Below are 24,270 nucleotides of genomic sequence, written 5' to 3' on the forward strand. Positions count from 1 at the left end.
ATCTGATTTACAAGTCGCATTGAAAGATTTGTAGCCCTGACTCTGGACTGCATCGTCCTGTTCTCCAGTCCCAGGTAGATGGATGGAGTGAGCAACAAAGACGTGCCTTTAGTTTGCAATCATATATGCAACATGATAGCACACTGTAAGTCACAGAGAGATGTCCTGAAACAAGCAGGTTAAATGGTAATCAATAATTATACATGTATTTACAATGTACTCTAGATTCTAATGAGTAAACACGCAGACCAATGTCTGTATGAACCATAATAGCTTGCAAACATCTACATCAAAACCGCCACAGCTGCTTCCTATGACAGCACAGCTGGAACCTATCTCTAAATTGTCCATTTAATGATCACCTACTGGCATAGAGAAATACACTTCAACCTGACTGGTAAATTCTGTTCACACCCAATTACTTTTATTTACTTTTCTTCCTGGTGCCACTGAAGGGATCTGTACATTTTCCTTGACTTACTAAGTGGCCTGGAACACATTTAGACATTTGCAGCCCAAACTCTGATTTATAGAAAGATACTACAAACGATAAGAGCTTCCAATGGCAATTTTAACACCAATCTCTTTTACTCAATTGCCATTGTAGTTGGTTTACTTGGTAATTTGCATGCTACTGATTGAGAAGCTTGTGTCCTTCTCAATACATTGAGTCCCAATACATGGTTTGTGAGTGGAATCTAAGATGATAAACTTGCAGGGCTGTGGTGGTGCTATATTGTTGGATTTGCCACCTTTCAGATGAGATGTTAAACTGAGGGCTCATCTGCATGTTCAGATGGAGGTGAAAGGTGCCACGGTTCCACTTCAAGAAGAGCAGAGAATTCCTGGCCCAGTGGTTCTCTCTACAAATCACCATCAAAAGAAATTCACCTGGTTAGTCAGCTGGTGTGCCATTCTTGAAAGCATGCTGTGTGCAGAATGGTTGTTGTATTTTTGTGTGTAACAAGGATAACTACACTTTAGAAAGTAATTCATTAGATGTGAAATGTTTTGAAACCTAATATGGTGCTATATAAATGCAAGTTCTTTCTTCCTCACCCAGGCCTGTATCCTCCATGTAGTTGGCCACACTCAAATTGTACCACCAGGTAAAAACTCAGGTCAATTGACAGAGATATAACGCAAGAAACTGCAGTATATCTTTTACACTTGATTCAACCATAGCATGAGTTATGAAGGACGAATACAAAAATCACATCCTACTATCTCTTTGTTTTTTGAAGGTGACAGGACCATCTCCATTGATATCGGTGAAGATCTTTGCCATCCCAGTTGCAAATACCATTTCAGTTCTATAAGCTTTGAAGATAATTGGGAAGACTACAGTAAGGAAACGATACAACATACAGCAAGATGTATTGGCACTTCATGGCGAATGCACTTCTAATTTTTTTTTGGTGTGTGTGTATCACCCCTTTAAATACTTCTGCACAGCCGTCAATGCAATACCTTAATGTAACTGACCTCCCAGTTTCTACACAGAATAGAAAGAACATTGATGATGACAATTAATGGACCAAGAAGAAGAGTTGATACTGCATTGCATTTTCTTTCGAGAGGGAGCATCTGAAGCAAAATGACATGAATGCAAAAATTTTCCTCAACAGGATTTTGCATTACCTACCTTACCAGCACACAACTGGCTCCACAGATGACTCCACGAGCCCAGCATGCACATTTCTTTAAACTCACAAGTCCCACCACTAGTCATATAAATATTGCAATTGTTCAGTCTATTTACACAACATCACTAAGTTTCACTATTTAATGTCTTGGCAAAGGGGCTAGGGCATTCACCCCTACTGCAAAATTTTGCTTAAATAACTGATCAAAAAGTAGGACAGGAATGTGGATGCTGACAGGACGTTGCTGAGATGTATAAAAGTAGGCTGCTAAAAGACTGGGCTCCCATACAGAGCCAAATTGAACAGCTGACTGAATTAGGAGAGAATTTGAAATTTTCACCGAAATGTTAACTTCTGGTAACTTTATATAATTTCTTTGTATCTGAGAATGTGGGTCTTTTTTGATATATATTCAGATATATTATCTGACACCAGGGAGAAAATGCAAAATCCTAACAATCAACATGAAAGAATGTTTCAGTAAAAGACCAATGTCCTTTCTTATGCTATAAAATTTTATAATCTTTAAAGATACAGAATTAGTTTTCACTTTCCCCTTTTCACAACTGTGAACTGGGGACTTCTGTAAGAAAGTTTACTCTTACCGGGCCTGGTTGCTGGTTAGATGAGTCACAGGCAAGTGAGACCAGATCCTTGAGCGGGTCCGGTGGATTGAGATGTGGTGGGAACCGGATCGTTGTGTGAGGGAAGTAACCTGAAGCACTCTGGGGAAGGATGGAGGTTGTTGGAAAATGCAAAGATGAAGAGGCATGCGGACTTCGTGTAAGACCTGCAAATGCATAAAAGAACAAATTTTGCTTCAAACTGCATTGCGTTATAAAGAATCACATTTTACATTTATTTGTATTTGTATGCTGAAGATGCAAGGGGTTTGCATTTTTGCTCACACTTGGCACAAGCACACCGTAGAAAATGTTTTCACTATGACTTTGTTTCCTACCTATCGTCATCACAAAACATTTTAAATGAGATTTTAATCAAGAGTTAAAATATCTTTCATTTTTAAAATTTTCTGACTAAGAGGGCTAGATGGAATAGCTTCTTCACTTGGTACTTGTACTATGGTCCATAAGGGGCTAACCCCGAAAGCTTGTGAGTCTATTATCAAATAAATCGGTTGGACTAAAACCTGGTGTTGTCAGACTTTTTACTGTGTTTACGCCAGTCCAACGCCGGCATACCCACACCATATTTATGGACCATAGAAAGTAAAAGCCTTTCACGGCAGGATCTGTAGGTATGTTTTTAAAGTTAATACTTGTGCAATCTAGTCTTTCCACATAGACCAGTCACATATCGAACTTGAGAACTCACTATGGCAACTGTTTTAATGAAAGGTCCTGAAATGTTTCTCTCTCTCCACAGATGCTGCCAGACCTCCTGAGTATTTCCAGCATTTTCTGTTTCATTTCAATAGAAAAGTAAGTGCTTATTACATGATAAAGTGCACCCTTATTCTGACAAGTATAATATCCAATGCATCAGTGCGCATGTTGGCATTACATTTTCCCATCAATGGGGGAGAAATATATTTGTGTTGGCACAGGCGGTTGAGCATCAATGTATCAACAGGAATATTCATAACTATTCAAAACAGGATTATAATTAACAAATTATATGCACACAATAAATTCAGTTCAGTACTACCACATCAGCTTGTATTTATAAAGCAACATTAATATATTACAATGTCCCAAGGTGCTTCACAGGAATGATGCTGAACAAAATGTGACACTACTCACATAAAATGATATTCGGGGCGATGATTAAAAGCTCAGTCAAAGAGATAGGTCCAAGAAATGCTTTAAAGGAGGAAAAAGAGGAAAAGAGGTGGAGAGGCTTATGGAAGGAATTCCAAAACCTAGGGTCATGGCATGTGAAGGCAAGACCACTAATAAAGGAGTGATTAAAACTGGAATGCTTAAGAAGTCCAAGATTTGAAAACTGCATACATCTTGGTGAGTTTTGGGACTGGGCGAGATTAAAAGAATGATGAGCGGTGAGATAGATAAGGGCAGATGGTAATGTCACTGGACTAGTAATCCAGAGGCCCAGGATAATGCTCAAAACCCATCACACTAGCTGCTAGAATTTAAATTCAGTTCATAAATCGGGAATATAGTTTGTCATGACAATGTCGATTGTTATGAAAACCCACTGATGTCCCTTAGGAGAAGGAAATCTGCCATCTTAACCTGGAGTGGCCTACATGGGTCTCCTGACCCATAGACCATAGTAAAGTGGTTGACACTTCTGTACCCCCTAAAATGGTGTAGCAAGCCACTGAGCGGTTCCACAGGGGGAAGGCCAGCAGGACCGGCAGGCCATGCAAATTGCCATTGACTAATGCAGGACTGGAAGATCCCACTGGCAAGCCATTGAAAACCTGCCGCTGCAGGGCTAGAAAATTCCAGCCACTCAGTTCAAGGGCAGTCAGGGATTGGCAACAAGTGCTGGCCTTGCCAGTGATGCCAACATCGCATGAAAAAATAAAGAATTTGAAAGTAGGGATGAGAATTTTAAAAATCGAAGCACTGCTTGATCTGGAGCCAAAGTAGGTCAGTGAACATAAAGGCAACGGGTGAACAGGACTTGGTGAGAGTTAAGACTGGAAGCAGAGTTTTGGATGACTCTGCATTTACGGAGGTAGAAGGAGGAAGGCCTACCAACAGTGCATTGGAATATTCAAGTGTATGGGTAGCAAAGACATGGATGAGTGTTTCAGCAGATGAGTTGAGGCAGGGGCGGAGTCATGCAACATTACAGAGTTGAAATAAGTGGCCTTAGTGATATGTATTCCTGTATTACATAGCAGAAAAACAACAGGAGCACAAAGCAATAAGATGATCTGGAACCATCTGCCAGATATGGAGTAGAGCAACTGGAGGCAGCACAGTGCACTTCTCTCATCTCCGTTGGATTATTGTATTGTGCACATGTATCTAAATATTAATTGAAAAGAAAGTTTAAGTTTTGAGGAAATGTACAGTAAATATGAGAATGGTTAAGTAGTCTCTGATATGGGGTTATGAATTTAAACGCTTGTTTTAGAAGGGATAAAATTCCTGGACGAAATGTTTGCTTTTATAAAGAGATTAAGTAGTTTAAGGAATTAAAATGTAATGAATGAGATTTTTAAAAAAGTTATCAAAAGACACTTAGAACTTTATTTCATTTCATCTCAGCATGGCTCCTGTGGTTTCCCAATTGTCGATACTGGGTGGGGGTTAGCACGGAAAGTATATGGGGAAAGAACGGTTGGTGGGTTCATGGGTTGGCATAGGGTTATAAAGGGTGAAAGGAGTAGGTAGAGGTTCATACGTTGGAATATGACAGTCCATGGGGAGTGAGTAGACATGAGGTAGTACAGATCGGGCAAAGGATTATGAGGGCTGAGGGCTGTATTTTGTTTTATTATTTTTCTTGCATGTCCCAGAGCACCAAGGCTGGCCTTTCACATAGCCTGTTTCTGCATCTAGCTGCCCTTGTGGGTGCCTCTGCACTGTTTCCAGGCCAAGTGGGGCCAATTCCTGACCCCCAGAATGAAAATTAGAACATCCAGAGCACTTCCTCCCAAGTCGAGTTTGTCGAGTTGGGGATTGTCCGGATTTTGCACTCCTGGCTAGAAAGCAAAAATTCAGCCCCAGGTTACACATTTGCAACCAGAAAAATACTTCAAAGAATTTGCTCTTGTTAAATATTCTCATATTTATTGTACATTTCCTCAAAACTTAAACCTTCTCTTCAACTGATATTTAGATACATGTGTACAGTACAGTAATCAAACTTCAGTGAATGGAAAGGAAAGTTAGGTCGGGTATAAATGAGACTATTGAACTATCACCCAGTGTTTTCCAATGTCCACATTGGATTTTACCCTATGTGTTGCATAGTCCTTGAAATATGTTGGAAGTAAAGATTCTTTGATGTTTTACAAAGTGTCTGGAGTAATGACCTTTGGAAATTACACCAGAAAGTTACTGTGTTTCTGGTTCACTGCCTAATAATTACCTAACATATATGATTATATTTTTCACAAATTTTTGCTAAAAATTGTGCACATAGCACAAAACTAATTAGGCTTGAGTAACAATCTTTTACATGTCCTAAAATAGGATGGTTAAGGCACCTCAGATTGCCTGTAGTCCAGCTGCTAGTCAATTCCAAATGTGTTAAACACACCCATTCGGACGAACAGTGAATCAGTATTCACAAGGCATAGTTCAAGTTTTATACCATTGCTAGGTTCAAATTGATTCTAGCAAGCCAGCATCCATGAGTCAGATTGTTGCATTTCCATTGATCAAACTGACTCTTTCTTTCCTGGCATAAACTGGTAGGTTTGTGGAAATCTCTATCCCCAGAACAAGTAAATAGGATTTCAGACAGGGATTCGACACACAAAGACTAGAATGCAAACACAGGATGTGGCTGCACAAGTACAGCTTCAGAGCCTGGCGTTTAAATATTTACTTGCTTTTGGACTAAGAAACAATGTTGTTCAAGGTAAATAAGTCCATTATTTCTAACAGGCTCATAAATAACCCCATAAAAGAGCATTACCATTCAAATATTTTGGCTTAAGGCTCCATTGTTAAAAGAAATTTCAGCATCCAATCTGCATGAATTGATAAGTCATGACATCCAAAGTAAAATGGTGATGGGGACAAAAGAGACATGGAAGGAGACCATTAGGACTCACAAAAAAGTAATCCAAAATTATCTTTTGTTAGCATTTTCAATACCGAGGTTAGATATGTAACAGTTGTTAGTTTGATGTGTGATTGCTTTCAACTTGCAGTAAGCAAAGCAGAAACAGCCATTTTAATAAAATTCTCTTCTCTTTAGCGTGATTTATAAATTTATTTTGGAATATTGATGAATACACTAGCACCAAACTTTACAGCCAACGGTGGGGTGTGTGTGACAAATGGACTGGCTATTTATTTCAGAATTTGAGTATCTCGGTCAACTTGCAAATGTTAAAGTTTACAATTAATGCTACATCTCAGGGCCCACTTGGTAGCTCCATGCGTAATATACTGTGTACTGACTGAAAGAGACTATGATGTGGCGATGCTGGCATTGTACTGGGGTAGGCACAGTAAGAAGTCTCACAACACCAGGTTAAAGTCCAACAGGTTTATTTGGAATCATGAGCTTTCGGAGCGCTGCTCACCTGATGAAGGAGCAGTGCTCCGAAAGCTTGCGGTTCCAAATAAACCTGTTGGACTTTAACCTGGTGCTGTGAGACTTCTTACTGAAAGAGACTACTTCAAGATGCAGAATGCTTAACTGCATTGGTGGAATTGTTATCGCTGCTTCCAGATGACAACCAAAGAAAGTGGCTGCTACATTCTGCAATTCTATTACAGGAGAGGAAAAATAAAGAATGGAATAGCCATCAATTATTTCCAGAAAATCATTAAGTGGATATTCTGGAGGAAATCATAACTATGATGCACAAAAGGTGGTCAGGTGCTCCACTGCAAATATTTGTTAGTAGAACAATGGCCTAGATTCTTCAGCTGCAATGACAGTGAATCTATCAGTGGTCGCCACCACTAATTTTGCAAAATTGACAGCAACTTCTGCATAATTTTAGTTAAACATCAAAATGCCCAAGTTGCTGTCAGTGATTCCTCATTCATGCACAGTGTGCTGTTGAAGTCCTTGTGAATGGATATCAATTGGAAATCATTGAATGATATGAAGTTTCACCTTTTATGCTTTAACACTCACTGTAAAATCACTGAAAACAATAAATGTTGTTAAATGAGGTGTAACTAAGTCTTTAATAATATACTAAGCCATGATTACTGTTTAACAACCTCATTGGCCTTGAGGATCTAATTTTATGCTATGTAATGTCCTATTTCTCAAGACCACGAAAAAAGTTTGATAGGTTTTTAAATATTTTTAAAAAAACGGAAATCTATTTTGTTTCAGCTTCCAGCTTAATCCCAAGTGTATGCACCAATCTTTATTCTCCTTTCGGAAAAGTTGTAAAAAATGAATGATGAATTTGTCTTTTTTTTTACTGGTTTGCTGTCTATGACAATTCCGCAATGTGATTGGCTGCATAGCCAACCTGATGTTGTTGGATGTCAGGGAGCCCTGACAGCTGGTGCAATGATGAAATTAGTGTTGGAATTGGTGAAATCCATTCCACAGGGCTTGCCAAACTACTGTGGGCATCTTTTTTGGATTCATTGGTGGACACTTTCACCATGTCTCTGACTGTAAAATTTGGCCCAATAATTTTAGACCTTTATTCCCTCTATGGACATTTAGTAAAAGCAGACTAGCTGGGGGATTGACTCAGTCAAAAATGTTTACAGTTACACAAACTAGAGCATATGACAGGGCTCTTTGCTATCAAGAGTCTAGATTTCTGACAGTGACTTTGGCAAAGCTGTTTTCTTACCGCTGTGCACAGCGATCACGGGACGGTGGTGCTGTGTGAAGCTACTCAATCGTGAAGAGGAGTCCTGTGGAGATGGGCTGTTAAATGGAGATTTGTCCATCTCAGTCTTCTTCACTGTAGGGGAGATACCTAACAGGAGATACAAGCAGCACAGGTGTCAATGCCTTACATTCATTCAATCCTTTTTTCACTCGGGTTCCCCTCTGCTGGTGAAGCAGAAAAAAAACCTCACAATGCTGCAGGATTATCTACAGCAACAGCTGTAAAATGGATGTTTAGGTAGTGAATAATTACAACAGATTAATCCAGTTCTTGAATAGGAGGCGATGGAGGTGGAAGCCAGCAGGGGGTGGAGGGTTGCCCTACTTAGTAAAAGTCTATTAACATTAGGAAACTGGAAAGAAGCAATTAGAAAGTCAATAATGAATTTCCATTCAGTTTGCAATATGTGAAGAGGGTTTTGTTCACAAGATAAAAGCACATTCATTTGTAATGTTGAAAATGCTAAAGTACAATTAAGGAATTACCTGAAGTGTTTCATTTGAGGTATTCTTTAGTTGTAGACTTATTATCTATTACATTTTGCTCTGAAAAATAATTTGCAGTCTTCAACTCTAATGATTATTATAACTGCTTCCCTCGTGCCAAAGTAATTTAATGATCTCAGGATGCCATGCCTGCCTATGTCCTGAAGGTAGTCAAAGAATTTTTATACAAAGCAAAGCTAAGGAGTGCAATTTTTACTTTTGTTTAATCATTAATCAAAAGGCGGCCTTTGGAAACAAAGGCTGGAACTCCTGTTTTAAATAAGTTGCGCCAATTTTTTAACTGTTCATAGGGAAGTCACAATTCACCCTATGCACATACATTTCAAAACCAAAAAAAAATTTTGTTTTCTTATCCTCAGTCCCTCAAAACCTCCTGGAGGATAGGGCTGTGACATACCAAATTGAAATATCTGCTCACTCCTCAGAAATAATGTGCATACATTTCAGATTTAGGAAAACCCAAGCCTCAATGGGCACATAATTAGCTTCTCCAGTTGACAAAGGAACAACATAAATTGCTTTTGGCCATACTGGCAAATGGCTTAGCCACACACTGTCTACAGTTTGTTACAAATAGAACAGGCATCAAATTTATCAACTGCAAGAGGCCATTGGTGCATATTGGAGATGCTCTCTGTTTCATTAGCGATCTCACTGGTAAAGTTAACTGTGCATGGTGTTGTCAGAATTTTAATCATCATATAAAAAGTATACAAATCACACAAATGATCAACATTTGAGCACAGAATCTGGATCACACCCAAAACAAAGAATGATCTACATGCAACGCACCTGCGAAGCACAGTGCAGTTGAATTTCATTGTTTTAAATTTGACATGCAATGCTTCTATTCACATTTATTTTCTCATATGTGGTTGCATCTGTGGAGTGGAAAAGTAGGTCAAGATGTCAGCAAGTGAAGGTCATCACTTACTTAAAATACATGATCCACTTTCTAAATTGTGGAATGTTAACAGATTACTGATATTGTCTCCAGCCCTCCAATCACAGCTAATTTTTCTCCTCACAGCTTGTTCTGACTATTTCTTTATAAAGAAGCACTGGAAACTCCCTTTCCGGGCTCTCCTCATTGGTCGTTATAGATGGAGGATAAATGGATATGCTATTTATCTGTTTTACCCATCAGAGTTACAGCAGCCATTTGGGTGATCTCGCCCCCATACTTCCCGCCTAGCGACCCTAAGAAATTACTGATGGTAATCTTTTAGGTAACCAAAAAGAAAAGATGACAAGGAATGACAGATTGTGGTTGTGGGTTTCACAGTGAGAACGTAAGGATTTCTGGTTGATCTGTCATGGAATGCCTTTAGAACATTGCTCAGCTTGTGTGAGGGGTAAAACTGCAAATATGCACTGTCAGTGTTCAGTTATCATAAAACTACATAGAATATTCCATTCCCTTCCCACATCTATTGGTGCACATAAGGCAAATCTTTGTCTATTTTCAAAGCTCATGATGCCTAATTCCGTAATTCACGTGGTTACTAATCTGTCACCAGGACTTAAAGCTTAAGGGGTGCCATTCCACATTAAGCGTGGTTGACCAAAAGTCTCTCCCACTCTTATCAACTAACAATGGCATGTTGGAAAGATCTGAAAGTTGACACTCAACCGGTCTGACCGAGTTATGAACGCACCTTCCTTGGCCATCAAGTTCTAGGGTGGGATTCAACTCCCTAGCTTTTGGCTCAAAGGCAGTGATGCTACCTACTATGCCACAAGACAATCAAAAACACTAATAGGAAGTTGAATTGTGTGGAGAACAGAATGGTCCATAACTTCCTGCCTCCCAGTGTCAGATTTGGGAGGTACCCCAATGATAGCGAATCACCCTAGGAAGTTCTGTTGGAAGGGTTTACGCAGCAATTCTCTAGCAGGACTAACTTACCCTGGACAATTGCACTGCACTGGGAACCATCTGACAAAGTGATCTAAATCACTAACTCTGGATGGCTCTGCCAGTTTTATCTTCATAGTTGTCGTGAAAGAGTTAGTAGGAGAAAAAGACACTTCAACTTCAGAGTAACTATTTTAAACACCAGACCTGTGTAATTTTCATCCCATTGAAATCATAGATGGAAAAATCAGGCAGTCTTTACAATGGCTGAACGATATGTTCAGTGTTTAATGATAGTCAGGCAAATCAGGCAATCTTTACAATGGCTGACCAATGTACTCAGCGTATAGTGATAGTCTATTTAAAAACAAATCTGTTTAAGTTTATCACAAGGTACCTTACCCAAGCTGTTCCTGTAAATGTAGTATCCAACTTTACAATAGCTCTTTCTTGCCTGGCAACAAATGTCACAGTGACAAAAGTTATGGTTCACTATCATTTCTACCACCTTACCCTAGAGACAGATATAAATTTCAAAGAACAGCCTGGCTGGGTTAAAATGCACTTATGCAATTATTTCTTTGAAACGAATAAATAAATGACAAATAATTTTGCAGAATGCCCTCCAGAGGAAAGGCAATCTGGATCTAAATGCTTGCAACTTTCTCTAGGCAATCAGATGGCACATGAATCACAGGACTCAAATACAAATAACTGATCCCTCCAAGACTACTTGCCTGAAGCTCGTTTTATTACCTGTATTAATGTATAAATGCTACTTATGTTGACCCTGTCAACATAGATCTACAGAACATGGTGAAATAAAGGAGTTTCTTAGTGTACTTCTGTACTGATTTGGCGCAATTCCATCCACAGCAATGGACCACACAAAGCTTACTACACTAACAACTGCAGCTACAAAGCAAGTTTTATGGTTTGCAGGCCATTAAGCAGCTTTAGAGGCAGGAGATCATAAACAGTACTTAGACCACAGTCTTGTGTATTTAACCACGTACAACAAGATGTTTAACATCTCTCAACTATATATAAAAATTTCAATATAAAGGAGATGCTTTGTCAAAGTGGAGTTGTGGCCGAGTGGTTACGGTGATGGATTCAAAATCCGTTGGGATTTGTTGAGGAGAAATTTCTTCACCCAGATAGTCATAAGAATTTACTACGACAGAAAGAAGTGAAGGGCAAAACACTGTCTGTACAGGATTAAGGGAAAAAGGGCTTGGGTGGGATTGTTGTCAGTGCAGGCTTGCTGGGTTGAATGGCCTCTTTCAGTGCTGTGAGGATTCTATGATCCTATGTTTTCAAGAAGGGGTTAGACAGAGCTCTTGGGGCAAAGGGGATCAAAGGACATGGGAGGGAGACGGGATCAGGCTATTGAGTTGATGAACAGCCATGATCATAATGAATGATGAAGCACGTTCAAAGGGCTGAATGGCCTGCTCCTACTTCTATTTTCCATGCTGGGGCTTCCCCCAATGCAGGTTTGATCCCTGCAGACTAGGTTCTCATCATTACTGATTTTAAATAATTGCCTGCAGAATTAGTTATCAATGAAATGAAATAAGAACCTTCCAAACAATCCTGCATTTGAGGGAGATGGTGGTATAGTGGTAACCTGATGGAACCTGTCATCCAGAGACCCAGGCTGATGTTCTGGGAACAGAGGATTCAAGTCCCACTAACTAATAAATCTGGAATGGAAAGATGGCAACAGTGATGGTGGCCATGAAACTATTGTCGTAAAAACCCATCAGGTTCACTAATGTCTTTTTTGGGTGAGAAAATCTGCCATACTTACCTTGTCAGGCCTACATGTGACTCCATGTCCACAGCAATGTGGCTCATTCTTAACTGCCCTTTGACATGGCCAACAAGCCACTCAGTTCAAGGGTGATGAGGGATGGGCAACAAATGCTGGCCTTGTCAGCTGGCCTTGCCAGTCTTGCCACCTTGCATATCCCAAAACTGTCCAAGAAAAAAAGTCTCAAATAATTTACTACATTCTGTGCCTTCATTCATGATTGTAACACTTAAAACAACAAATATTGGAAGATCTGTTATTGTGAGATATCTTGGAATAAATCTCATTGCGTGACTTGTAACACGGTCAGTGGAGGTGGGAACTCCTGTGAAGGGAAATCAGGGTGAGGTGTAGCAAGTGAAACAAATAAGAGTGCAAATCATTGATGTAATCAACATCATTTACATTAAGAGTTCCCTTCTACTGAAATCACTGGGACATTGGAACTAGGGTGAGAGGTGGAATTATAAACAGTCCAGCATAACGTAGAAGGCGGATTTTTACCATTTTCGAACATTTAATGGAATTGCCAATCAATGTAGTTCCCTCTAGCTCAATGGTATCAGTTGGCCACACAGTGCTATAATCTTATGAGGCAGGTTCCCGAGGAGGTCTCATCAGAGGGTCTGCATTGCTGGCAGACTCATTGGGAAAAAGTAGCACTGCTAACACATGAGGAGATCATAAGGGTACCCCAAAATAGAGGCAGAATCTTGTAAAAGATAGCTTGTGGCTGTGGTTTTGACATTATCATCCCAGATGTCCCCTGCTGAGTTGATTTAGGAGACGTACTTGTCAACCAGGCATCGCCTGCATTTACCTGCTGGGTTTCACTCTCACTGACAGATTGTGTGTGTGTGTGTGTGGGGGCAGGGAGGATAATTGGGATAATCCTGCTGGCAACATGACCATGGGCCATCAATGGGCCTAACTGCCTAACCACTGCTCCCGCATTAACTTTGCCTTTGGCAAATTGCTCAGAGGCAGAATTGTATTTGGTAATTGACCCAATGCACTAATTCTCAAGTTTCCTCCTGATCCAGCCTCTCACCCACCTTCAGGGGCTAGGAAAATTCTACCCTTCTAAAGAGCAGTCATGTTCTGGGGATGCAAATGTAAGACTCATGCAACAAGATACATAGTTTTCTTAACTAAATCAAAGTTTGGGGGTTTTTTTGTACCACATATGTCTTCAGCAGTAGTATGTCTTTGGTGGAGAGACACAACATTTGGCAACCAAATGATTTTGATGATAATGTCAAGACAATACCAATCAAAAATGAACTGAATTATGTTACCGTTAATAAAAAGTTGCATGAATGAAATGCATATGTACTAGAGACGAGCACAGACAAAAATAAGAGTTTTAAACCAGAACAGCTGCTCAGGGGCTATTAATAATGACTGCAGTTTGTGGTGGCTTATAAGAGACATCCATCATGTAATGCCAGGCCTAAATGACTGCAGAGGTTAGGAGCTATCAAGCCTGATGCCACTTCGCAAGATACTTAATTGCAAATTGCTATTCAGAGAATCTTGTTTGCTTGTTTAATTTTAAATCTGCAACAAAAAAGGCCACAAAATTGAAATATCAGCATATTCGTGCACGCAACACATCCATCTGGGTCTCTGTGTGCAAATGAAATGTCAGATGGTTTAGATACTCCCAATACTGTCCAGCCACAAAGAGCTACCATACTAATTCAGCTCTTCAGCTGCATGTTAAAACTACAGTAAATTAGAATTCCACCGGAATATTGGTGGTGTGATTTTTGTACCAAACTGTGGAAAGTCAGGGACAAGAATTTAATATGATGCCAGCAGAATTTTATGCAAATCCATGGGCAGCATCTCACTGTCCCAGTGCCAATAATTACGTAAATTTAATATGTAGGAGGGAGCTTGTCTTTTCCTATGCTGGGCCACAAAACAGTATTTATTTGACCATCAATGGGATGGAGGGGATAGTGCTAATATAACCTTTCAAGGTCATTACCCATGTGAAGTCACTCACTGTTACTCTGTCAAATGTTCTACAAACCAGCAATGCACGGGGAATGTTCATTTCCATTATGTAGCAAAAACAACACCAATTGGCACAACATTCAGGATAAAATAATGTCAAGGGTTTGCTCTTGTGAGTCAGTGCTGACTGACAAAGTAGGCGTGTGACACAAAGATTTTCCACCAATTGAGACAACTTTACAGTTATTTAAAAACTATTCACGTACACACATTGTACAGCAAGCTACATGTTTCAGGAGCAATTTACACATGTAATTCTTGCCGTATATGTTCATTTGTTCTAGTATCTCCTTATCTTACTTACTTTGTTTGGTAATGCACTGTGAAGCACTTTGAGACATTTCACTATGTTAAAGGTACCAAATGAATGCAAGTTGCTGTTAATACCTGTTAGGGTGAGAGTAAGAGTGATGGAACATGCATGTGACACAAGATTCATGCTCACAAACAATGGGAACAAATAATGCATGCATACTGTCAGGCCAGCAAGCCAGAAAATATTAATGGAGGGATGACTGGCAGAAGTAATCTATGCCCAATTTTTCTTAGTATTTTTTTATCCACATCGAACCAGTATATTACTGGTAAAAGATAATGGCTGGAATTTTCTAGCCATTCATGCCCTGCTATTGCAACAACTGAGGACGGAGAATTCAGCGCTCAGCCAAATTTCCGTTTACTACAGCGAACCAGAGAATCCCGCTGGCATGAACGGTGAGAAAATTCTGGCCAATATCTTTACATTTACAATATTCCTAGGAATGTCATTAATGATTATTAAGAACAGCCTGAGCTCTCTGATTGATAACCTCAGCTTGTCTCCACCAGTCAATTTGAACTATAATCATTGGTAACTACAGCCTGTCACTTATTATTTTTCTAGCCAGTTAATAACAACAACTGCCTTGACCCTCCAAGCTTTCCTTTGTCAAATGAAAGACCTTATCAAATGATTTCTAAATGTCACGATCCATAATATTAGTGCCATTATCAATTCAGCAAGTCTTCTACATCCTCAAGGAATTCTAATGAAATAATGAGGCACCTTTTCGAACCTTCACGTTGGATTTATTCAGGTGGAGTTTCCACATTGGATACAACTGGTGATTCAGGAGCAGAATGCATTATCTTTCTGAAATGAAGTTATGGCTAAAGCTCAAATTCATCTGAACAAACGCAAACTTAAAATTGCTCAACATAGACTCACAGGGGTCATAGAGGTTTACAGCATGGAAACAGGCCCTTTGGCCCAACTTGTCCATGCCACCACTTTTTATAACCCCTAAGCTAGTCCTAATTGCCCGCGTTGGCCCTTATCCCTCTATGCCCTTCTTACCCATGTATGAAAATTGTGCCTACCCCTACTACTACCTCTGGCAGCTTGTTCCAGACACTCATCACCCTCTGTGTGAAAAAAATGCCCCTCTGGACCCTTTTGTATCTCTCCCCTCTCACCTTAACGTCCTTTAGTTTTAAACTCTCCTACCTTTGGGAAAAGATTAGGACTAGAGGGCACAGCCTCAGGATAAAGGGGGGGGGGGCAGTTTAGAACAGAGTTGAGGAGGAACTTCTTCACCCAAAGGGTGGTGAATCTCTGGAATTCTCTGCCCGTTGAAGTGGTGGAGGCTGCCTCGCTCAATATTTTTAAGACGCGGGTTGATAGGTTTTTGATAGGCAAGGGGATTAAGGGTTATGGGGAGAGGGCGGGAATGTGGAACTGAGCCACGACAGATCAGCCATGATCTTATTGAATGGCGGGGCAGGCTCGAGGGGCTAGATGGCCTACTCCTGCTCCTATTTCTTATGTTCTTATGTTCTAAAGATATTGACTATCTAGCTGATCTATGCCCCTTATTATTTTATAGACCTCTATAAGATCACCCCTCAGCCTTCTACATTCCAGAGAAAAAAGTCCCACTCTATCCAGCCTCTCCTTATAACTCAAACCATCCTGGTATCATCCTACTAAATGTTTTCTGCATTCTTTCTAGTTTAATAATATAGTTTAATCTAGTTTAATAACAGCCAGCACAATTGGGCAGTGTTTTAGATCTTGATTGTTTATTTTTCTGTTTTAAATTAAAAATGTTCCTCAATGTATGTAAGTGTGGTAAACTGGTGCAGTTTTCATACTATGGCTCAAGATGGGTTCAATCACAAAAATGAAACATTTTTAATAAGAGTGTCTACTCCATTATCTGTGATGAATGCAACTTTGTTTAACTGCAAACAACTTTAAAAACTAAGAAGAATTATTTACTTGTCGCATTAGTGTACAATAGTCAATTTCATTGTAAATTAAATACTTTCTAATATTTAAAATCTTTTAGGATAGCTATTAGCACCCTTGCATCAAAACAAAGCTCTATTTTTCTCTTTGAATAGTGATCCTTGCATTGACTGGACGTAACTTGTGCTTGAGGTTCTGTGCGTGTTTGTGCTGGTTTCACCAGGACTGCGCAAACATCAGCAAAACCGAATACAAACTTTGACACATCCAGACTCAAAACATCGGATCTATTCTCTCTCTACAAAAGCTGTCAGACCTGCTGAGATTTTCCAGCATTTTTTGCTTTTGTTTCAAATTCCAGCATCTGCTGTAATTTGCTTTCATTTTACAAACTCTTTACTTTTATTGGATGAACTTGAATTGCATATTTACTTAAGAGACCAATCCTTTTACCACTAAGGAAGCAAAAGTCACAAACATCTAATTCCTGGTGCTTTGCCTTTTTAAAAATTTTTATTCCAAAAAAACAAATTGAATCCAATTCATGGTCCCTTCATGAAGTACAGACAAGATCCAAACTGACAGGATGAGGATTGCACCCCATCATGGGTTTGATCTGATGCTTCATCTTAGCCAAAAGTGCGAGATGGCTTTGAAAATTACATTCGGTAGAGCCTCTGCACTTGATTGAAGTCATGAGGTTACACTGAGGCTTCATTCGAAGAATTTTTAAAATCTAGGCTTTTTGGCTAAGATGCAAATGATATCAAGCTTTGGAGAAGGTGCAATGCCTGCTCCAATCAGCTTGGGTCATGCAGATCAAGCCCAAGACAGGAAGTGGGATGCATGTCTTGTCAGCTTGCTGAGATTTTGAATTGGACTTTAATTGGATTGAATTGGATATAAACAAAAAAAAAGTAGGGCCTTTGTTTAACCTCGTTGGCTACCTTGATCCTTTACTATAACCTAACCTGGGCAAAACCACCATCGCAGGTGTCAACACATCCCAAGTGCAATGAGCTACCCTCATCACCTGCCTCATCATGGTTTAATGGTTTCACCCCTGCCAGTTAAGTTTCTGACATTGAAATTGCCTTAACTATTTGCCAATTTTCTTGTATCACTGATATATACTTTGCACATGTTGAACTTCTGCCAGATACAAATGGGAGAGGAATCTGTAAATTAGCAGCACAAGGTTCAAGGGCTTGAACTGAATTCTTGTCATTGATCATACCATTCCCCTACCCTCCAATAATGTACTTTATCCATAAAAACTTCGTAAAATTATATTTCACTATAGTTCAAATTGGACAGCATCAAAAGTGCAATTGAGTTCAAATTCTTTCCATACAACAGTGGAAAATTAATGGAGGCAGTGGGGATCTGGAAAGCCAGGAAGTGCTCGGCATTGCTTTTCTTTAGGGGAACATTCATCCATTAAGTGCCAATCAACACTTATCTGGGCATTGGTGGGCTTTCTCCAGGATCAAAGACCCTGAGGATGGAAGTCCCACTTGCTGAGAGTTGCCATGCAATCAGAGGCCGACAGCTCCGCATTGTACTGTATTCTGGGAGGGGGTGTCTGCTGCCAGTTAAACATGTCTTATCTTTGAATAAAAAACCCACATTATTGTTTTACGAATCTTTGTTCTATGACTGGCATGTTTACGTCAAATAGAGGCATATAACATGGAGTGCTTCAATACAATTTCAGTCACGTGATATTTACAATACAAGTTCAATGACAAAGAGATTGTCCTAACGGTTTTGCAGTTTCCAGCCCCTCAGCATACTATGGCAGATGAAATCTAGACAGTAATCTTTCCATTGACCCTTTGCAATGGTTGCTCCAAGTGGTGAGGGACAAGATTGAGCAGGCAGGGCCCTCATGAATAACCCAGCTAGGGAGCCCAATACAAAATCAGCTCCAAAGTGCACGTAAATTATGGTATTCAGAATCACGAAACACTACAAATTATAGCATCAGACTTTTGTGGTATGCCCTATACTTTAGCATTCAGGCCTCAGAGCTTCCTGGAATCACAGAAGCAATTCCTTGACATTAACTTAATTAGTCTGAGTATGTTATTCTGCTGCCCTTGCAGTCTGCATCATATATTGTCATCCAGCTGGGAGTCAGCACAACTTGAAGAGGAGAAAATCATGTGCAACATTTCTTTCAAATTAAATGAAAGATTTTACTTAATTTGGTCTCCAAGCAAGAACTGCATTCTACGTCTAACAATGTGCCTCATACAACTCAAATTTGAGGAGGTGACAGGTTGTCAGTTTTTCTTGAACCAAACATAGATGCTCTTTTGCATTCAGCTTTCTGTCTAGCGGCCTCTCTAAGTATTTAAAAAATTCCATTTCTGTACGCTGATGTTTTAATGACAGATTACTCATGTGACTCGCTCTAAACTCCAAATGACCGCCAACTGCAGAATCATTATTTAAGAACTGAACTGATATGTAGTGCAACTAAATGAAAATCAAATCCTGAGAAATGAAGACAAATGTGAAGTTGACTCAAATCACTTTTCTGAACTTGGTCAGATAGTAAATCAAACGCACATGAGCATAACTGATCCAATGTCTTAACCATTTGGATTCCATTGTGACTCCTGAAAATGATCACTGACCTGTCTTTTCTAAGGCTGAAGAGTTAAAGCTAAAGGTTTATTTTTTAGGCACAAGCTTACATTAACACTGCAATGAAGTTACTGTGAAATTCCCCTAATCACCACACTACGGTGCCCTTTTGGGTCAATGCACCTAACCTCTGATTTGACGTGCTTTGTTATGGCTAGCGGGGTTTCCCAAGCCTTGTGAAATATCCAAATTAAACCAAAATTGTCAATGACTTAGCTCTGATATCCCTTTCGTTCCTCACGATTTCCCTTTATAAACACTGGGCATCAAGCCTTGTTGCATTTTCTGTGAAACTGGAGGAACTTCTAGAGCTGAAACTTAAGACACAGAAATGTGTGTGTTGGCCAGAGGGGTATGGTTGGGGGGTAGGAGGGATCTGGTGTGATGTTAAAACTTTAAAAATCTCAAACCTGACACTACCTAACCCACTTCTGCATTTGATGGAAACAGGGCAAGGGGTAGGCTCACCTAGAGGACAGAATGGCCAATTAAATATTTCAATGAGTCTGACTCTGCCTCTGATTCGCCCTGCTTTGATACAGCCAGCTGGGTTTCCCAGGCCTTGTGAAATATCCAAATTTGACCAAACTTGTAAATGACTAGCTGCAGGCTGCAAAACTGGAAAGCCGAAGGATTCCATGGAAACAGAAAAGAACAGGAGCTACTGTTATAGATCGCAACGCCAAGTACAATAACGAAGACATGTCTCTTCCACTGCTTTCTAGCAGTGTCAGCAGCAATAATTTATGAACAAATCTACTTCATTCCAGATTTGTTGACATACCTTTTCTCATGGTCTGGATAACAGCTATCAAGTATGCAGAGCATTTTCTTTTTCATATCCCTGTCATGTCGTAATGTTCTAAGCATTGTAAGTGAGCTAAATCAAAGGCATGGGGCTAGCAAAGCACAAATCAAATCTGATTACAGGTCAATACAAATAAGTTGAAAATAATTTTTGGAAATTAACTTTTTCTTACTTTATCGTATGCCAAGTGGTACTGAAGTAGTCTGGTTACACTGCAACTGGAGCACCACATCACTGTAATTGCAAGGAGTTGGATCTTGACAGAGGCAAGCTGTGCTGGTGAAGGAGCAGGAGGAAGTTCTGTTGGGAAACCTGAAAATTCAGGTTTCCCCATGTCCCATGGACTTTTGCCTGGTCAGATCCCTTGCCTGGGATGCCAGCCTGATTGACAGGCTTAGCTTCCAGCAAGTGGGTGTAGTCTAATGGATCAGTCACAAGGGAACATTGGTTCAAGGTGAGGGACTTAGGGGAGATACAAGGGAAAACTTTTTTTACCCAGAGGGTGATGGCAGTCTGGAATGCAGTGCCTGCAAGGGTGGTGGGGGAGGATTGTCTCAGATCCTTTAAGAAGTAACTGGATAGACCCTTACAATCACATTTTGATTTAATGTTTTAAGTTTATCTTTGGACTTTGGTTTCTGTTCGGGCTGTCCCCCCCTTCCTTTTTGGGGGGCTGCACCTCTTAATTTGTCCCTAAGTTAATTTGAGTTCGTTTACTTGTTGGGTCGTCAAAAAAACTACCTGGACGAGCACTTGGCACGTCATAACATTCCATAGGCCAATTGCTGGTAGATAGGATTAGGTGGGAGTTCATGTGTTTCTCATATATCAGTGCAGACTTAATGGGCTGAAGGGCCTCTTCTGCACTGTATGATTCTAATGATATGCTAATGATTTTTTAAATTTGATTTATTATTGTCTCCTGTATTAATATACAGTGAAAAGTATTGTTTCTTCCATGCTATACTGACAAAACATACTGTTCATACAGAAAGAAAGGAGAGAGTGCAGAATGCAGCGTTACAGTTATAGCTAGGATATACGGACAGTCAACATAGTGCGAGGCAGATTTATTTAAAAGTCTGATGAAAGCAGGGAAGAAGCTTTTTTTAATGAGTACATAGACTACGATGCATCAGTGATAGCAGTCATGTGCTGTAAGCTGACCAAGCAGCACTCAAGGAGAACATTCTCCCCGTGTCTGCATGGGTTTCCTCTGGGTGCTCTGGTTTCCTCCGGGTGCTCTGGTTTCCTCCCACAGTGTGAAAGACATGCTGGTTAGGTGCATTAGATATGCTAAACTTTCCCTCAGTGTACCTGAACAGGTGCCAGAGTGTGGTGACTAGGGGGTTTTCACAGTAACTTTATTGCATTGTTAATGTGAGCCCACTTGTGACACTAATACATACTTAAACCCATTTCCATACTCACCTGGCTACAACTACCACGCACCCCCCCGCCACACACACCCCCAACTCCATTCTGGTCTGGCTCTCCCTTCCTCATCTCCATGCTGGCCTGGCTCTCTCCTTCCCAATCGTCACGTTGGCCTAGCCCCCCATCCCCAGCCTGGCCTGCTTCCCCCTCCCTAATTTTCACGTTGGCCTGCCTCCTTGCCACTCCCATCTCTGTGTGTTGGCCTGACAACCCCCCCTCCTCAGATCCACATGACGCTGGTTCACTTACCGACCACAAGCTTACTCAATAAGCCACTCTGTATATATTGTCCAGAGTTTAAATAAACCAGTTTGGAGTAATTACAAGTGTCTGGTTGCAGTCTCCCTACGTAAGATACATGACCTAACATGCCAATGAAAAAGTGGGCAGCATGCCTGCAGCAGAGCATGATCACTTTTTACACATGGTTACGCGTTTACTTTTCTCCAAGTGGGAAATGGATTATTCCCTATGTTTATTTTTGACATAAGCCAAAAATAACAAAATGGATGTCGGAGTACTGGATGCTTCTTCCAGTGCTGTCACCACAATAAAACAGAATTCCAGCAAAGAGAGACAATAAATATTTCTTGCTTTTCTGTGGATTGAATGGTTATAGTCCATTGTCTTCGGGTTTCCCCAAAGCGTCTAACATGTTTCATATCAGATGCCATTTTGAAAGACTGAATTAGAATCGTACGATACAGGATGAAGATATTCTGCACATCCTAGTTGTCCAATTAGTTCCTGTTCTTTCCCCATAGTCCTGCAATCCTTTTCTTCAAATGTGCATTTGATTCTCTTTGGTAATTTACTACTGAAAATGTTTCAATCACCCTTTAGGGCATTGATTCTTGATCATAACTGCTGTCCATTCATGTTTGCTCCTAGCTGGAACAAGGTCACGTTAAGAGTCTGGTCATGTGATGTATTGATTGCATCACTGGCTGTTTGCATGAGCAAATGGGCACTCTATTCTAATAGTCTGTAGAGTAAACACCTTTCTAATAAAGCTCTTGTTTGTACGCTGGTAGTCTGCAATCCAGTCCTATAAAGGTACCACAATAACAACCTGCTGTGCTAAAAACGACTCATCTCTTTTTTTTGCTAAACACCTTCAACCTGCATGCTCTGGTTATTGATCTTATTGCTAATAAAATCATTTTCTTTTATTTATGAAAACCAATCACAATTCAAACCTTTCCAAAAATTTCCCCTTAACATTCTATACATGATGTGTAATTGCCAGCATTGGATTGGGGTAGGCACAGTAAGTAGTCTCACAACACCAGGATTAAAGTCCATCAGGTTTATTTGATAGCACGAGCTTTTGGAGTACTGCTCCTTCATCAGGTGACTCAATGTGTAGCTCGTGCTACCAAATAAACCTGTTAGACTTTAACCTAGTGTTGTGAGACTACTTACCATTCTAGGCACCAAAGAGAAGAATCGCTTCTCAGCCTTTTAGCTAAGATCAAGCGTCAGATCAAACCTAAGATGGGGTGCAATGTCTTATTTTGTCAGCTCAGATCTTGTTTGTCTCTCTCTCTCTCGGACCACAAATTGGATTCAATCGTATCTTAAATATGGTTTTTGGAGCAAGCAAGGAATGTATTTGTGTTTGCCTGGTCCATTCTGAACATTCGCTTTGTAGCTTTCAGGATGGAGTGAAAAATAAAAAATCAATCCCAGTTTCTCGTCTACAAAAACAAAAAATGCCGGAAAAACACAGCAGGTCTGACTGCATCTGTGGAGAGAGAATAAAGTCAATGTTTGGAGTCAGGATGACCCTTCATCTGAGCATTGTCAGAGCTCGTCAGTCCTGCTGAGTTTTTCCAGCATTTTCTGGTTTTGTTTCAGATTCTAGCATCCGCAGCATTTTGCTTTCATCCCAGTTTCTCAAGCTGTTCTGTGTCTCTGCAGGCATGTGCCTTTGTTTACATCTCACTGTTGTGCAATGGACGTGGGGGGAGGGGGGGGAGGCGGAGTTGCTAAAGAAGCCAGTAGTTTGCAGGCAATGGAATTCTACCACACAAAACAGCCAATCAGCCTAGCAACTAGCTGTCACTTTCCCTTTCTGCTTCCAGTGAAATGCCTTTGAATGTAACCAGCTAACCACTTGTTAATGAAAGGCTAATTGGGTCTGTCTAGACAGGAAAACAAAACCCCACAATAATCCCGACCACCTGCTGGCCCAATCATTTCAGGGCTAAAGTTACAACCTACTCCCGGCCTTGAGGTCAAAGGGATTTACTACAGTATATAAAATCTTGGTACTTGTTGCTATATGTCCACACTGCCTTCTGCCCTTTAGTGAATTAATATTAAAGAAAGGTTATTTCAAAATGGTTTTATTCACTGCCTTTGAAATATTATTTACAACCTGCTAACTATCAGAGGCAGACAACAAGCGAAACAAAGCATGTACCATTTCACACCAATACGAGTTTCCTACTACTTGACTCCCATGCTTCCCTAACAGATCTTTTTAGTTAGAATAATTTTATTGGAGACCAGCTCTCCCAGCCATGAATTTTGAAAAGAAACAATAGTTAACAGCAACTGAATTTTAGCACCCTACTTCAATCATATAAAATGCATTGAAATGACAGAAGTTATGGTTGCTCCACAAGCATTTTTCTGATTTCTTCCCAAGGCTGTGTGGGTTTCCTCCAAGTGCTCTGGTTTCCTCCCACAGTCCAAATATATGTGGGTTAGGTTGATATCCATGCACATTTGTCCCTTAGTGTCAGGGACATTAGCAGGGTAAATACATGGGGTTACAGGGATAGACCC

At 40.2% G+C, this 24,270-nt stretch overlaps 1 protein-coding gene across 3 annotated transcripts in view; it reads right to left on the reverse strand.

The window, feature by feature from the left end:
* The window catches only part of nfic (nuclear factor I/C), a 436,701-nt gene that overhangs the window by 124,796 nt on the left and 287,635 nt on the right, over window positions 1–24,270 (reverse strand). For all 3 annotated transcript variants that reach the window (XM_080213184.1, XM_080213182.1, XM_080213185.1), the window contains exons 7-8: window positions 8,095–8,223; window positions 2,252–2,436 (exon numbers count right to left, since the gene is read on the reverse strand). In XM_080213184.1, coding sequence (XP_080069310.1) covers window positions 2,252–2,436; window positions 8,095–8,223 — 314 coding nt within the window. The remainder of the gene's footprint in view (window positions 1–2,251; window positions 2,437–8,094; window positions 8,224–24,270) is intronic.

The sequence above is a fragment of the Carcharhinus amblyrhynchos genome, chromosome 26 (assembly GCF_965287045.1).
Source record: "Carcharhinus amblyrhynchos chromosome 26, sCarAmb.v2.hapA, whole genome shotgun sequence".
Taxonomy (NCBI): Eukaryota; Metazoa; Chordata; class Chondrichthyes; order Carcharhiniformes; family Carcharhinidae; genus Carcharhinus; species Carcharhinus amblyrhynchos.